This window comes from Xiphophorus hellerii, chromosome 14 (assembly GCF_003331165.1).
Source record: "Xiphophorus hellerii strain 12219 chromosome 14, Xiphophorus_hellerii-4.1, whole genome shotgun sequence".
In the NCBI taxonomy this organism is placed as follows: domain Eukaryota; kingdom Metazoa; phylum Chordata; class Actinopteri; order Cyprinodontiformes; family Poeciliidae; genus Xiphophorus; species Xiphophorus hellerii.
The window spans coordinates 26345508-26362749 of record NC_045685.1 but is presented as its reverse complement, the minus strand read 5'-3'; the positions used below and the strand labels follow the sequence as shown (position 1 = coordinate 26362749).

At 34.9% G+C, this 17242-nt stretch overlaps 1 protein-coding gene across 1 annotated transcript; it reads right to left on the bottom strand.

Annotated features, from left to right (window-relative positions):
* Positions 1-20: 20 nt before the first annotated feature.
* LOC116732203 (uncharacterized) lies at positions 21-5227 on the bottom strand. The gene is made up of 10 exons (XM_032582236.1): positions 5163-5227; positions 4634-4756; positions 4336-4401; positions 4109-4183; positions 2684-3888; positions 2403-2482; positions 2145-2302; positions 1848-1965; positions 1652-1762; positions 21-837 (listed from the first exon to the last, which is right to left on the bottom strand). The coding sequence occupies exons 6-10, from the start codon at positions 2458-2460 to the stop codon at positions 554-556; spliced, it is 729 nt and encodes a 242-aa protein (XP_032438127.1). The 5' UTR covers positions 2461-2482; positions 2684-3888; positions 4109-4183; positions 4336-4401; positions 4634-4756; positions 5163-5227; the 3' UTR covers positions 21-553.
* Positions 5228-17242: the final 12015 nt, after the last annotated feature.

Here is a 17242-nt window from a genome sequence, read left to right as displayed (position 1 = left end):
ATGATTCAATAAATAAATAAAATATATAAATAAAATAACAAGGTGATGCCACATTTTAATGACATCCCATGTTGTAATTGGTGAGACTAAATTTGAAATAACTACAATATAAAACACCATATCTGCTAATAGAAAACAATTACTTGAATATATTGCTTGTTTAGGTTTCTTGTCGGAAACAGAAATCAAGTTTCATTGTTGTTAAACTCTTGACAAATTTATAATCGATGTAAAAATGCAGGTGAAAACAATTAAAGATCATCCAAGCACATTATATATAGCACAATGTTGCATAAATCTGACAAGTATTATTGCATTAGTCCAATAATACTTGTAAAAAAAAAAGTTAATAAAATTGGTAAAGTACATTCAGTCATCAAAAAGAAAAAAATAAATACAAAAATATAGACCATCAGAGTCAGTAGCAGGTTCATTTTTAAACCTTTATGGCTTTTCATTCTGCAACCTTTTACAATAAAAATATGAATCTTTTTTGTGTTGATTATCTCAACCAATTATTCTCCCTCTAAAAACTCTCGTTTTTAATCTTTTCTTAGTCTTGTCCAGTTTCCACCTGCATTACATTTTCATTCCCTACCAGCAGATACTCAGATTGGTTAGAAATGTTCACTTCCTTCTCTCGTGCCTGAAGCCTCTGTTTGGTTTCTTCTGTCTCAGCCTCCATGTCCTCCGCTGTGACTCTGATGTGATGCATCCATGTCTTCAGTTTGTTCTTCACTTCCTGCAGCGCAGCAGCTTCATCGCTGCAGTCCTGCTCCGTCACCTGGAGCTTCCTCTGAAGCTCAGAGTTTGTCTTCAGTAGTTCTTCTCTCTCACCTGTTGTCAAAATAAAAACACAAAATTAACAAAACAAAAACCCTGCAAAGATCTGTCTGGAAAAATAAATCTTTATTCAATTTTCTGAAGTTTGCTTGTTTAAGACAATCCAACACATTCAGAGCTTTACACAAATCCGACCTTTTCAAAATGCATTTAGGGTAAAGTGTCAATTTCTTTTCAACAAGAGAATATAAACAGAAAATATAAGAGATATGAAGCTCAAGTTTTTAAAATCAATGATTCAGTTTCAGCTATCTGTGAGTTTAAAGTGGCTCAGAATACATTTAAAGCCTGATGGTTCATTATAATATGGTTATTTTAGGATTGCGCTGCTCGTTGTATAACATGTTGGAGAAGTTCTGACATGTCGGTTCTGATTTGTTCTTTTTTGGGTGACGTGTTGCTTGTCTTAACAGTTTCTCTGGTTCTGGATGTTGTGCAGCTGGAAGGATTTCTGCTCTCATTATTTTACATTTGAACTATTGTTATGATGCTCATCCATGTCAACAAGTGAAGCAGCGTCCCCCACTCATCCAATTCAATTAGTTCTCTACAAAAAACACTTTCAAACCAATTCTCTCCAACTCTTCAGATGTATTTTTAAATTCTGTCTCTTCCAAACTCATTTCTGGACCAGCATTTATGAAATTGCTCACTTAGAAGACAAATGTTAGTACAGAGTGAAAAAACGTTTAATGAGAAACTAATAATGTTTCATTTTCATCACAGAACTTTATGTTTTGCTCTAACAACTGATGAGTTTGTAGTTACTTTGTCTATTAACAAAAAATGACAAAAACGAGAGACATACGCTTCATCTTGTTAACGTAATGAAGAGTCATCATCCCAAACACCAAGTCGATGAAGACGCTGATGGAGAACAGGTGGAGAATCCCTGCAGACACAGCTGCCACCAGATCAGCTGAAAATACAACAGAACCGCATTTTATTAGTAACACTGAGGAGTTTAACAGAAACAGCTGATTTAAAACAGAGGCACAGATTACCTCCACACATGTGGATCAGAAGAATGTTGAAGACTGCGCCCAGAGGGAGAGATCCACTCACAGTGGAGACTGTAGACGTGAAGGAGAGCTTGTCTGAGCGATGTAGCGTAGTCACATCCTAAAATAATAAACTCTTTAGTTTTCAAAAGGGTTAAGTGTTTGTTACACCCAGCATTATCAGTGTCACATTCTGTGACGTGTAATACTGCAAATGTAGTCAAAATGAAACTGAAATGTAAAGTCACTGCCAATCATACAATAAATGCATCAATAAATGGATTGATACTGATGACTTACTATTACAGGTTCTCTTTTGAAGTCTTCTTTCTGCTTTACAACTACAATCTGTTGCTCTTTCAGTTTCCTTTCCTGTTCTTCCAGCTTTTTTATTGACTGCATTTGCACTGGAAGATTAACCATCCTGTGATCTGTTGGCTTATCAACTGGAAAATAATCTAATATTGAAAAGGACAAAAACACGACAGCATTAAAAAAAAAGATAGAGCAGGTAGGAACAGACACAGCGGTGTTAGATTATGTGGAAGAATCACTTACAGGTCCACGAGGAAAAAGCCAAAACAGATGTGAGAACAGATACCATTTTATAACCCATGATAATTAGTGGAGCCAAAAACCTGCAGCAAAGTTAAAGAACAAAAATCTTTAACTTGAGGTGATTTTTCATATCAGGAAAACAGCTAAAGTTAAAACTGTTAAAGGTTATAATCATTACAGTTATAGAATGACTGAACATTGACAACAAAAGATATCATGTTACTTGAAAATACAGAAACAAACTATAAGAAAATGTATTTATGAAAGCCTACAACACTCACCTCTCTGTTAAGACGTGTTTTGTTATTGAAGAAGCTGCTTTAAGTCGATAACCTCACCCAGCTGGTAAAGGGCTGGATCTGTACTTTACCCACATTATGTGTAATAAAGTGGGTGTATGCAATTATGCAATGAACTACATATTCTAGCTCAGACCTAGGAATGCATGGAGTGCAGATTTCTTTCTTTACAGATCTTAGAATTTGACTTTCTGTAAAATTTGTACTTTTCAAATGGATTACATTGAAATTTTTAAAGATGTTTTTAGATGTGATTGTTTACTGCTGCCACCATTTTTACTCTAGTTTTGAATATTTTAAGGTCAGATGATCTGGAGATGAAGTTTCAACAATCTGAGAGTCCCAGAAAATTTACTGAAAAATTAATTTTAAAGTCATTGAATTAAAAAAAGGACAAAAGACGAGAACAAGAAGACAAATACAATTGTGATCATTTTTATTATATTTTCCAGCCTGCTCACACTTACCAATGTTTCTACTAAATACTATTAATAAATTAGAGGGAAAAAAAACTTTTTTTAAAATAACGGTTAAACATATCTGAACTGGCAGAGGGAATGTGGTAAGAGAAAAAGAATAATTAGAAAAACATGAAAATATTCATAAGGTGCATTTTATACCCAAATTCATGTATATAACTATTACTGACTTAAAGTTGATGAATGATTATAAAAATGTATGTACTGATTATCAAAAACAATGACTTTACTTTACATAGTAAGTTGGATTCAGATTAGGGTCACTTAAAAAAATATCAGCTTGAATATCTGACTTTTTTCAGAAAAGACAGTTTTGACAATAAAGTCCTAACCCTCTTCTGTAAAATGCAGATTTGAAAATTGCTAAAATACTGACAAACCAAATTATTTCAAGTTTTCCTATTTCTGTTCATTTATTGTACTCATAAATCTCTATGGGTTCCAGGGCCTTTTCTATGTTCAATATCTTTCTTTCACATAATTTCTTCTGTTCATCCAGTTTCCACTGGGACTTTAAGAGATCTTCTTTTTTTATTAACAACCTCTCACCATCAGAACCTTCTCTCTGGGATATTAATTCCTCCACAGACTGAAGGTCATTTCTGTTTTTCTTCCTTTCAGTCTCAATTTGCTCTAGTTCTGCTCTGAGTTGATGTTTCTGCTTCTCCAGTTCCCATTTCACCAAATTCAGGGGGGTTTTCATCTTAACTGGAGGTGAAAAGGAAAAACAAATAATAAGACCACAAAAATTCCTAGACTAACCACAGTAAGAAAATCAAAGAACTAAAATTTAACCACGGTAAAGGTCTGAAAATGTAAAGTGCTATCAGGCAGTAACAGGAGCCTCTGACAGTCTGTTACCACACTCTGTTTTCATTTCCACTCTCTGCATATACAGCATACAGTTATGGTCATCACCATAACTTACATTTGTTTTTCAGTTGATGAACGAGACGAAGTGGAGTCATCATCACGTCAAACCAGAAACTTACGACTGCTGTCGCTACAGAAGAGAAGACAAAACTGGGTTAGAAGAAACAACATGAAACAAGACACTGTTTCAATATTTAACTTATAGAGCAATTATCTTAAAGGTCAATGAAATGGACAGACGGATGGACAGACATGCATATTTCGTTACTTGTCATAACTCACCTTTTGTTTGACATCGATGGAAAACTCGACCAGGAGTCATTTTTATGAACAACAAGAACCTTCCAGCTGTTACAGTTAGAAAAGAGAAAACAAAGCTGAATTAACAACAATCACAGAATAAAACAAGACACTGTTTTAATAGTTAGCTACTATAAAATACAGATGAAAGTCCCCAATAACAGATTCCTCATATGGTCAGACTCCATAAAGTGTCTTTATTACTGTATTAGGTTTACTCTGCATTCATAAATAATTATCTTATTTATCAATATATAATTATTAAGTTGTTGTAACTTACCCCTGCTTTTCCATTGGAAGACAACAAGAACCAGATAATTACAAACTGCAGTAACTTTATTCCAAGGCCAGAAAAGAAAAACTAACAGGAAGCCAGTCCTCTGCCTCTCAGCGGCCATATTTCCTGGAGAGAAGTCAAATCAACGGCAAATATGAAACTAAAATCACAGTTTTTATAAAGAACTGATAGAATAAATGCAAAATAACTGCCAAAAAACTTAATAATTACAATCTTAAACCAAATACCAGAAGCAGAAACAGTTTTAATCTAATGTGTATTAATTTATTGCAAAAATAACAAAAACTAGACCTCAGAAAAATTTAATCTAAAATACTAAGACAAAAGCCCTGCTGATTAGAAACCGTTCTGTGGTAATATAAAGAAATCACATCACACTCTAAATAAAAAGGAAAGGGAAAGATTAACTAATAATAGCTACTTATTGCACCTTAGTAATGAATAATATTAAGTAACATTAATGCCTTTTGAATTAATTTCAAAAAGAAAATCGAACATTGTGAGAACGTACCAGCTGCGTTCAGGATGAAGTCAGTTTGAATTTGCCACGTAATCCAGTCAAAGTCCTGCTACAAAATAAAGAGCAACCTGATAAGATAAAAATAGATAAAAAACTTTTTCTCTCTTCAGGCTTCAGTCTTTCATCTATTATATCAATGTTCTTTGAAAGTACTATTTATTAGTCATATTACTGCATTCCAACAGTTTCAATAATAATTTGAAGTTATTTTTTAAAATCATGGTATCTTAAACATGAAGCACAAACATTTATTATCAGCTTCAACGTTTGTCTTGACCTGAAACTGTCTGCGGTGAAACCAGGTGGCAATAAAACTTTGATAAACCAGTTTTCTAGGTTCAGGTGTTCAGACACTAGGGGGCAGCGTGGAGCTGCTAAAACCTGCAGCCATTATGATCACAACTGTAAATATGATCACAAGCAGATAAACAAGGTTCAGTCCCAGAAAAAATAAAGAATAAACAACTCCTGTTATGTACAGTGTGTCTAAAAATAAAAACATTAAGATGGAAAAAGGACAAAGTGAACCTTGAAGAGCAGAAAATATTTTAATCTATTCACATTATTCTAACACAAATATTAAGTTCTGTTGCAGAACCATAACAGAACCTGAGTATCTGTGTGTGTTTGCATTAAAATAAAGTTCATTCTACATCAGCAGACATTAATATTTCAGTATTTCTACCTGCTGCTTTGCTGCTCTGAGTAACAATCAAACAGGAAGAGGAAGTTCTGCTGCATAAGATCTGGGTTTACATGAGAGACACGTTCAGTCAGCATCAAGCATCAGACATGGAGGCCACAGCTCTCTGCATGCAGATCTGTGAGTAAAAATATATTATTTTCTTTCTGACATATATCTATATTTTGAGTTTTTAATCTAAAGTTTTTTCTCGTTTCTACAGTCATGAATCTGTTTGTCTTTCTGTTGATACGACCTGGTCTGAGTTACACGGATCAGAAACCCGGTGAGTTGGAAACTGTTTTGTTTAATTTGAGAAAAAAAACATTGTTTTTTATTTAACTCTAATTATTTTAAACTGCTTTCAAACAAATCCAACAGCATCTAAAATCAGGGTTACGTCAACATTATCACAAGTTAATGAAAAATAAGTTTTCATTGTTATTTTCCATGGATTTATATTAAAGTTCATCAGTTCATTTCTGTATTTTTATCGTTCCAGCTTTTCCTATTGTCTCTCCAGACAGACTTCAGTTCTTTGAGTATGAGTCTGTCTTTGTAAGCTGTGAGGAAGACAAACAAGCGAAAGCTTGGAGAGTGAGGAGGAAACTTCACAAAATGAGTTCAGCAAGTCATCCTGAGGCCTGCAGCGTCGCGGCTGCATCCTGCAGCATTCAGTTCGCTTTTGAGAGACACAGTGGAGAATACTGGTGTGAAAACCATGCAGGGGAGAAGAGCCGGGCTCTCAACATCTCTGTTACAGGTCTGAACATCCAAGAGTCTTCAGAAGATTGTAAAATTTCTGAAAATCTTGTTCTGGTGATTTTTTTAGCCAGTGAGCAAAGCTTTGTTAAAATGCAAATAATTTCTTATATTAACAAAATAAGTTTCTACCTTTAATGTGACCTTTGACCTCCCCATTGAAACTCAGATCTGTTAGGGGGCAGAATAAAGAAGAGTAAAAATGTGTTTGCACAGGTTTAAACCTGTTGATTTTATTAAAATGAATGTTTTAAATAGCAAAACATGCAAACCTTTCTTTGCAAAAACTCCTTAAATTTGTCATATTGTGATGTCATCAGCCATAGTCAGATATACTCAGATCAGATTCTTTTTTATTATTTTATTCTGGTTAAAAATATTCTTCTTTTGGTGAAAATATTCTTTATTGATTTTGATGTCCGTTTTTGATCGTTCCTGAGACTGAAGTTCTTCTTTATGTCCAGTTTTCTTCCAGATGCCTGAATATTTGGTGACATTTGCTTTTATTTGGAAATGTTCATGATTCTTTCTGCTGTAAATTAGATCCAGGTCTAAGTTTAGACTTGAAAATGTTTTTATTTTATTCTTTTATCATGGTCATGATCAATCTCTACATATTGTTCTTTTAATAATGTGAATTCCTGCTTTAGTGTCAAACTGACATTTTGTAAATTGTGGGAAACGTCTGGAAATTTATTAAGAGTTTTGTAAATGTAGCCGACCTTGTTTATCCTCAGCAATAAATCCTGCTTATGGCCCAGAATCATGAAGATTTCATATATTTTAAAGTCAGTACTTTCCTGATGTAACATTCTTGGTAATTTATGTTCAGTTACAACATGATGTCCATCTTAATGCAATAATTCTTTTTTAAATAATTGTTGCTTTTCTCTCTAAAAATTTTAATTTACTGCATAGAAACCTGGCAGTTTAAAAAGGTTGTGTAAGCCTTTCATGGAATATTTTTAAACTATATAAAAAATGTATTTTGGCGCAGAAACAGGAAAGCAACATGTTGAAACTTTCCTCTTCCATCAGCTGGTCCAGTGATCCTGAATATTTCTGCTCGGCCAGTGAAGGAAGGATCTGACGTGACTCTTCATTGTTTTAACAAGAACACAAAGAAGACACACATTAGTGATTTTTACAAAGATGGCGTCCATCTCACCACCTACTATAGAACCGATATGACCCTCGGAAACGTCTCCAAGTCAGACGAAGGATTCTATAAATGCACCATTTCCCAAGCCGGAGAGTCGCCTGAAAGCTGGCTGGCTGTCACATCAGCAGCAGAAGAAGAAGAAGAAGAAGAAGAAAAAGAAGGTAAATATATGATACCTAAACCAGCAAACTGTATTTTTGTTCACTAAATGAAACAAGTTGTTATGAAAATCCCAGGCATCCAACACATCTTCAGTAAATGTGCTACAAACATCTAGTTTTAAAGCCTCAACCTTCAGCTAAATGTGTCTGAATTTATCCAGATTCTTCACTGACCTGATATGTTAAATCTGCTTTTCAGGATCTAATGAAAAGATGAATTTCATGAAAAATGTCCCTCTTATAATCATCATTTTGTTGTCCACCATTTTCACTCTGTTGTTCTGGCTGGTTGGACTGATTCTCTACAAGAAACGCAAAGGTAGCGCTAGCTCACCTCTTGAGATTCTCTGTATTTTTAGCATTTTAATTATTATTTAATTAGAGTATCAGTCTCATAATTAACCTTTCTTAAAATTGTCAATGAATTTTTCTAAGTTATAAAGGTTTTTTTTTCTCCCCTCTTTTAATTGCAGACTTGAAAAATGAAATTGTCTCAGATCCAAAGGATACAACTTATGCCTTTGTTAAGAAACCCGGGCAGAGGAAAGGTTCGTGTTTTTCCTTTAGTTTTATAAAAGACATGATGTTCAGTTCCTGCATGTCTTTTTATTTTTTTTGAACAGGTGAAGACGCTGCAGACAAACCAGACAGTATCACGTATGCTGCCATAGAGATAAAGAAAAGAGGTATTTTTATCGCCTAAGCAGATCTGCGGTGCAGACACCGTGACGTTAGTTCAGTTCTACAGGCTAACTCTGAGAAGGATTATTTTCAGACAGATGTGTCGATCGCACCGAGAGTAATTTTATCTCACCAGTTAAAAAGCTCACCATCAAACCACAGGCTGCAACACGAGGCTCCACAGTTAGCTCCACAGTTAGCTCTTACAGACAACAATAGACTCAACCTGACATTAAACAGAAAAACAAGCTGCTGTTTCTCCTGAATGAACTGTCTCTAACTGCTGCATCCATTTCTTCACAAATACTGGCAATAAAAACACAAACAGCTTCAACTGAATAGTGTCAGAAATAATTGACGCCAAAAGCTACTAAACTTTAAAAAAAAAAAGCTTCACTAAGGTCTTCCACTGATTGCTGTTTTCTAATGAATTTTCTGTTTCCTCTTCCTCAGGGTCAAAGGTTTCCTCAGCTGCCACCAACAGAAGTTCGTCAGAGCAGGAGTCAGTTTACTCTTCAGTCGCCCTGAAAACCTAAACTAGTTATTTTATGGAGATAATCTCAACTCAGACTGTTTTTTTTTTTTAGTTATTGATAGAAGAGTTACTGACGTTTTTTTCTTAAGTGAAAATCGACAAATACAACAAAGCAATAATAAGGTTGACACATTAAAAACGTTATCTACGTTTATGTTGTTTATAGAAATTTTTAAAATGTTTTTAGGACTTGTTGTCTTTCTCTTTCAGAGTTTTGCATGTAGTATTTTCTATTTTTATGATGTTTTTGCTTCTTTTGTTGTCACACGTCGTTTTCTGATTTTCATAAGAGCAAAGCAGCGACTGCTTTTTAAATAAACTCACTGTGATGGTCTTTACTTTAACACCGCACTATTATTACGCTACATGTGTTTAAAATTAGATAAACTAACAATACCTGACAATATGTTCATAGATCGATCAATAGAGAGTTCCTGTCTCTCTAACACACAAGGAATCTAAACATGAATAATAACAACAATAAAGACAAACAAAACTAAAAGTTAAAACATGGTTGAAATGAAAAGCAACGAAATAAAAACCCCCATAAAAGCCTGATCTCTGCAGAAGATCCGATTCTTTACTTTTGTGTTTGGGCCACTGTGCTGCTGCATGATGACGGATCTGTTGTTCAAACTGATCAGTTATCTTAGTTTCATGTTAAACTTGCATAGTTGAAGTCAAAAGCACATAACTGGACGTCCCGGTACGTTTAGAGAGCGAATATCAACATTAATATCTCCAGCGGTTCTTGTATTCACTCTGAATCAGACTAACGGTGCATTCAGACCAACCCAGGATTGGATTCCTGAATCAGACTCTAATCCGTTTGTCTAGAAAGTCCGAGTTTTTGGGTAGGTCTGAATGCAAATTTGAATTCCAAAATGGACTTAGAAACCGAACTCTGATCCGCCTAAACACCTGGGTCTCGGTCCGGTTGAAGTGGACTCTAAAACGGTAGAAAACCTGTCTGAACGCAACCTGACCAGAGACCGTTTCAAAAGCAGGAAGTTAGAAACAGTGCAGGACATTCTGGTCAATAAATTACTCTCTGCTCTGCGGGTTAGCAGATGTTGTGTCGGTTGTCATATCAAAGGTTTGATTGCCGCCACTAAGCAAGGAAAAGCAGAATATAAATGGTCTGAAGTTGTTTTACAATTTTTTATCAGCTCATTGTCCCGTTGCCATGGCGCTCTGCAGCTGCTGTAATTTTTAAACCTTTAGTAAATGATAAAACCTGAACTAATTGCCTCGTTTGTTTAAACATAATCATCAAATAGGATGGAGGAATTTGCTTAGTTCTCTCTGCATCTTGATAGAAACCAAACTGTTTATAGATTTATATATAGGGAGCAATTTTCTCAGCTTTAATTTAAGCCATGTTTATAGAAATCGAATAAGAAATAAAGGCGCTGCGATCATTTTTGGGATTCCTGCTCATCCCGCATTTGAACAGCCTGGTTTAGTGGACAGACTCGCTCAGTAGCACGTCGCTAGCGTTAGCGGCTAACAGGCCATATCCAAACCAGTAATCAATGAAGGAATTCTACAGCCGTTAAAATCTGACACGGCTCCGTTTTTATTTAAGTTTTGTGAAGAAGAAAGTTGCGCTGGCCTTCTTCAGAGATTTTGTGCCGATTCCTTCAGTAGTTCTTGGTGCAGCGCCCCCACAGGCGATGGGGGGAACAGGTTTTTCAGTTAGTTTTAGTCGTTTGACACAGTGCAGTGTGAATGCGAACTACAGTTCTGAAAATATAATAAATGTTGCAGTTTTAGTCCCCAATCGAAGTGAGTCTACTGGACTATCCAGTCTGAATGCACCCTGAGGTCAGTCTGGAGTCTGCAGTCAAAGAATGAATCACATTCTGAGCTAATCTAATCTAATCCCTGTCAAATATAACTACGATGTTAAACTGGCGCCATCTGGTGGCCCAAAGATGAATCTACATACTGCCATTCATATTTGCACTCCAGGAGAAGTTATTCAGTTTATTGAGTTTTAACAAATTCAAACCAACATTAAATGAAATAAATTATGTTTATCTCCAAATGCTGTTGTCATGACAACAAAAAAACTTCCAGCTTTGTGCTAATGGGCAACATGACGAGGTGTTTTATCTACTTTATCAATATCCTGCAAACAAGAGTGGCAGTTTTACTGCCTTGCATATTTTTATACAGAATGAAAAATAATTAATCGCAGAAATAAATTTTGGTTAAGTTTTCAAATTTAAAGAGTTTGACCTTGGTGTTGGGTTTTTGTCATGGTTTGTTTTTGTCATGCTTGTCTCAGCCCTCAGTTTGTCTTAACAAGTTGCTGCTCATACTAAACCTGGTTAACTGGAAGTTGTTCCTCTCCACTGTTGCCACATGCTTGAACAAGAGGAAATGGAATGGTTGGATGTTTTTACGTGGATAATTTTTTAAGTTATTTTCCAAAGAATAATAAAATGTGTTGTATTGTTTGACTATATACATTATATTTGAACTGGACTGATGTAAAAAATGGAAACCTAAACTGGATAAGTGCCTTGAGATTATATTTGTGAATAATGAAAAATTAGTTAAAGGATTTCTGATACACAAGTTTTAGCAGATTTTTATTTTTATTTTGAGGTAGTACAATGAATCTAATATCTAATTTTTATTTTAATAATGAAAATCCTAATGTTCATATCTGCCATCTGTGGTTGGATCTCTTCCTATTCTGTCATTTCTGTAACATCAATGTCTGTTTTCCTGTGGATGAAATTAAAATTATACAATGTGAGGTTTTAACTTCTTAACCTCTTAAAGTTTAAATTTTGTTTTTATTTTCTGTCATTAGAATTTATGATTCACATGATAACTGTTGGTCTATTGAGCAGAAATGAAATATATAACCAACCCTTATAATTTTCTATTGCATAACAACAACATGTGTACAAATTGATTTGAATGAACTTAAATGACACAAAGCAGTTTTCTTGCAGCATTCAATGGAAATCAGCGGTGATGCAATGTGGGCTAATGACCACTAGATGGAGCAAAAGACTGAATCATAAGAAGCCAGAGACAGTAAATATACTGCAAATATTTAATAGGATCAATACTTCATGCTCCACCAGTAGGGGGCGACAAAACACAGGTTTCCAGTTGTCAGATATTTATTAAAGGTCCAGTTAAATGTTGCTTAAGTTCTAAATAAAGAATCTTTGGGAGTCCAGATAACAGACTTACATACATTTAGAGAACTGTGTAAAAAAATAAAATAATTCAAGCTGTGAGAGACAAGTCCAGATGAAGACTGAGGTTATATACAGATAGGAAGACTGTAGAATAAACAGGTTTTTAGAGTATATATTTGATGACCCAGTAATGAACTGTTCTTATTTTTGTTAACACAAATATTAAGTTCTGTTGGAGAACCAAACAGAACCTGAGTATCTGTGTGTGTTTGCATTAAAATAAAGTTCATTCTACATCAGCAGACATTAATATTTCAGTATTTCTACCTGCTGCTTTGCTGCACTGAGTAACAATCAAACAGGAAGAGGAAGTTCTGCTGCATATGATCTGGGTTTACATGAGAGACACGTTCAGTCAGCATCAAGCATCAGACATGGAGGCCACAGCTCTCTGCATGCAGATCTGTGAGTAAAGATATATTATTATTTACTGACATATATATCTATATTTTGAGTTTTTAATCTAAAGTTTTTTCTCGTTTCTACAGTCATGAATCTGTTTGTCTTTCTGTTGATACGACCTGGTCTGAGTTACACGGATCAGAAACTCGGTGAGTTGGAAACTGTTTTGTTTAATTTGAGAAAAAAAACGTTTTTTTAAATTTAACTCTAATTATTTTAAACTGCTTACAAACAAATCCAACATCAATCTAAAATCAGGATCAACATTATCACAAGTTAATGAAAAATAAGTTTCCATTGTTATTTTCCATGGATTTATATGAAAGTTCATCAGTTCATTTCTGTATTTTTATCGTTCCAGCTTTTCCTATTGTCTCTCCAGACAGACTTCAGTTCTTTGAGTATGAGTCTGTCTTTGTAAGCTGTGAGGAAGACAAACAAGTGAAAGCTTGGAGAGTGAGGAGGAAACTTCACAAAATGAGTTCAGCAAGTCATCCTGAGGCCTGCAGCGTCGCGGCTGCATCCTGCAGCATTCAGTTCGCTTTTGAGAGACACAGTGGAGAATACTGGTGTGAAAACCATGCAGGGGAGAAGAGCCGGGCTCTCAACATCTCTGTTACAGGTCTGAACTCAGAATGACGTCTTAAAAAGCTTTTTTTTTTTTAAATGAACTAAAATAATGTTCTTCTAGATAATAAGCAAACATTGAAAAATTCTAAGGTTTATTTACTGAACAAAATTATATCAAGATAAATCCTTTCAGAAAATTTCCCCCCTGTAATTTGAATCTGTACAATTTAATAATAAGCTAAATAAAATCTGATAAAACTGAAAAAATCTAAAATAAATAGGGATGTTCAAGAGTCATGTTTGTTTTTTACTTTATGCAAACCAGACATTTTAAAAGATGTGCGTTAACTTTTCATATCTACTGAAAATAAACATGTAGATTTTGAATTTGTTATAAATCCAGCAGAAATCGTAGAACAACATTTGAAACTGTTCTACCTCCCATCAGGTGGATCAGTCATCCTGGATGTTTCTGCTCAACCAGTGAAGGAAGGATCTGCTGTGACTCTTCAGTGCATTCAGAAGGATACAGAGGAACCAGTCTTTAGTGATTTCTACAAAGATGGCGTCCATATTGGAACCTACTATGAAACCGATATGACCTTCACCAAGGTCACCAAGTCAGACGAAGGACTCTATAAATGCACCATTTCCAATTCAGGAGAGTCTGCTGAAAGCTGGCTGGCTGTTGTCAATCCAACAGGAGGTACGTTTGATACCACTGAATGTTATGAGGTTAAAATAATACTGAAAATATAAGAAAATATTTTATTAATCTTTGGGATAAAAATGGATGAGATTTGGTCTAAAGGAAAAATGTTTTCAAAGTCTAAGCTTAGTTGCAGATTTATGTTCTTAGAGAGTCTTTGAAGAACTTACAGCAGAAAAATACATTTCAAAGTTTAGCCTTCTGCAAACCTGCACAGCATTTAAACTGAAATTTATTCCACTTCTGGTTCAAACATTTGGTGAAGAGGTAGAGTAGGTGCTCTGTGTACGGAGGTGTTTGGTCCTGGAGTCAGCCATCTTGGATTCCTGACGCTGAAACCTTTGGCTGTCTGCATGTCTCTCACTGTTCACTGACCTGATTTCTTAAATCTTATTTTCAGGATCTAATGAAGAGATGCAGCCTTTGACTAATGTGCTGATTATAATCATCATTTTGTTGTCCGTCGTTTTCACTCTGCTGTTCTGGGTGATTGGACTGATTCTCTACAAGAAACACAAAGGTACCGCTACCTCGCTTCAAGTTTTTACTGTTTAAATATAATTTAATATTTAAAAATTACATAATCATATGGAACAAAGTATAAGGTTAAGTGGAAATCTTGGTATATTAAGGACCAAAATGATAATAATTTATACAAGTAACAAACAAAATAGGCAAAATAAATATTTTCCAAATCAGTTTCTTTTAATATAAAACTTATTAAACTTTAACAAAAACTGCAGGTGTGTTTCTGTGTCTGGTGAATTTTTAGTTAAAACATTTGTTTTTCCTTTAGTGGATAGAAAATCAAGAAATTTTACTCAAGTAAGTGTAGAGATACAACTCAAGTAAAAAAAGAAAGTACAGTTTAGTAAAAATACTCCTAAAAATAAATTTTTTCAAAAAAGTTACTAAAATAAATGTAAGTGTGTAAATACTGAACTCTGGCTTCACCTCACCTGATTCAAGTAAACATTTCATTAAGAACTAAACTGAAGTAATTCAGTCATTTAATTGATGTGAGTTGAAGCAGAAACAAACGTAAAAGTTGCTGTCGACTTTCAAATGACCAACATCCAAACAAACAGAATATCTGCAGTGGATAAATTTTTTTTCTTTGTTTCATATTTGCAGTTATGAAAAATGAACTTGTCTCAGATCCAAATGATACAACGTATGCCTTGGTTAACGAGCCTTGGGGGAGGAAAGGTAGAAGTTTGTTTCTTTAGCACATTATTGTTAAAAACAGTAGAAGTCATGTTTAGTGCTTGGATATTTTCTTCACCAGGTGACTCTGCGAATAAACCGGATGATGTCACGTACGCCGCCGTTGAGATAAAGAAGAAAGGTATTATTACCATGACGACTTATTTATCCTCTGTGGTGCAGAACCGTGACATTCGCTCAGTTTTACACACCAACTCAGAACTATTTTCAGACAGACAGACAGACGTATCTATCGCACTGGGAGCAATTTTATCTGGTCAGTTAAGAAACACGTAGTAAAACCACCGGGCGCCGCGAGGGGCCCCTCAGTTTGCTCGTTTAGACAACAATAGAAATAAAATAGAAGCTGATTTCACTGCATCTAATTCTGCATCCACGCCTTCACAAATACCTGTCATAAAAACACACTAACAGCTTTAACAGCTTTAATGGAGTCAGAAATAACTGGTGCACAAAGCTGCAAAATATTTAAACTTCAGCCAACTGTGGTTTTCAAATGAATGTTCTTCTTTTTCGTCCATCAGGGTCAAAGGTTTCCGGAGCGACCACTGCCCAGCAGGAGTCAGTCTATTCTTTAATCGCCCTGAAGAGAGGAGAGTTAAATTAGTCATGTTACATCAGCTCAGTCTGTGTCCGTCCCTTTAAACAATGCTAGAATGATCCAGTCACTAACATTTTTGTCTGAGGTTGAAATTGACAAAGCGAAGATAAATATGACACCCTGAAAACTTTAACGGTTTGTTTATTGTTCTAGACCTTGAAAAATGAAATGTGGAGTTCGTTTCATCTGTTCATGTGTACGTAGTTATCAGGCTTGTGGTATTGTCTATTTTTGATTCTGTTGTTGTCTTTATGTCGTCACACATCTGTTTGTTCTTTCATAAGAGCAAAGCAGTGATGGTCTGTGCATTAATACAGCTCAGCGATTCTTAGCTCACATGTCTCTAAAGTGGGATTTACTCACAGTCCTTCACCTTTAAGGATCCATCATTGAACCACTGCAGGTTCCTCTCTAGACTTACTTGTGAAGGACTTTTAGGTGAGTTTTGACAGAATTTGACTTTGGGTTCAAGGCTGTAAATTAACAGCATGATACCAGATCCTCCGATCAATGTGTTTACATCAGAGTTTATACAATGACTTGGCAAAAAAAGACCAAATCAACTGGTGTCTTTATGTGATGATTTGACCTGTCAGATAGATATACAGTATATTGTCAGTAAATGTGCTCCGTATGCTCTGTGTCTATATTTCTCTCCTCCTTCGCCATGTGCTTGCTGGTAGGAGTGGCTGCTGTCACACAGTTTAATGCAATTTGTGGTTCATTAAAATAAATGACTTCTGCTTATTGACACAAAATTTAATTTCATTTTGTTGAGTTGTATTATATAGAATTAATTACGTTTTCTGTTTGAAACTTAAGTTACTTTGAGATGATATTTGTTGTGATTTGGCAACAGTAAAATTCAGTTTTAGTGAAATAATTTCTTACACAACTTTGAACAGGAGAGTCTTTTTGATTAGTAAAACTTGTCACTGACATTTTTAATGTCAGAAAGTCATATGCTGCTGAAACACGCGGAATATTTGATCATATATTATCTTAAATGTCCGTCTTTGTTATAACATCGAAAACCTTAATGCAACTCCATTTTCCTTTTATATCTTTTTATATTAATGGCTGTGGAAACAACTGATTTTTCCTATGAATTATATCAACGAGATGAATTATGAGTTTTTGTTTTTTTTGATTGTTTTTATTTTGCTTTTAATGTTGATGCTATACTGTTATAATTTAAAGAAAAAAAATCATATTGAATATAAATCAAAGTGAAGCTCTAGTGCAGACGGCTGAAAACTGGACAAAGTGACTTCACTCCCACTAACATCTCATAATGTCTTTACTGCAGTTAAACTGAGACAGATCAGTCAGTTTGTCATGAGCTCCACATT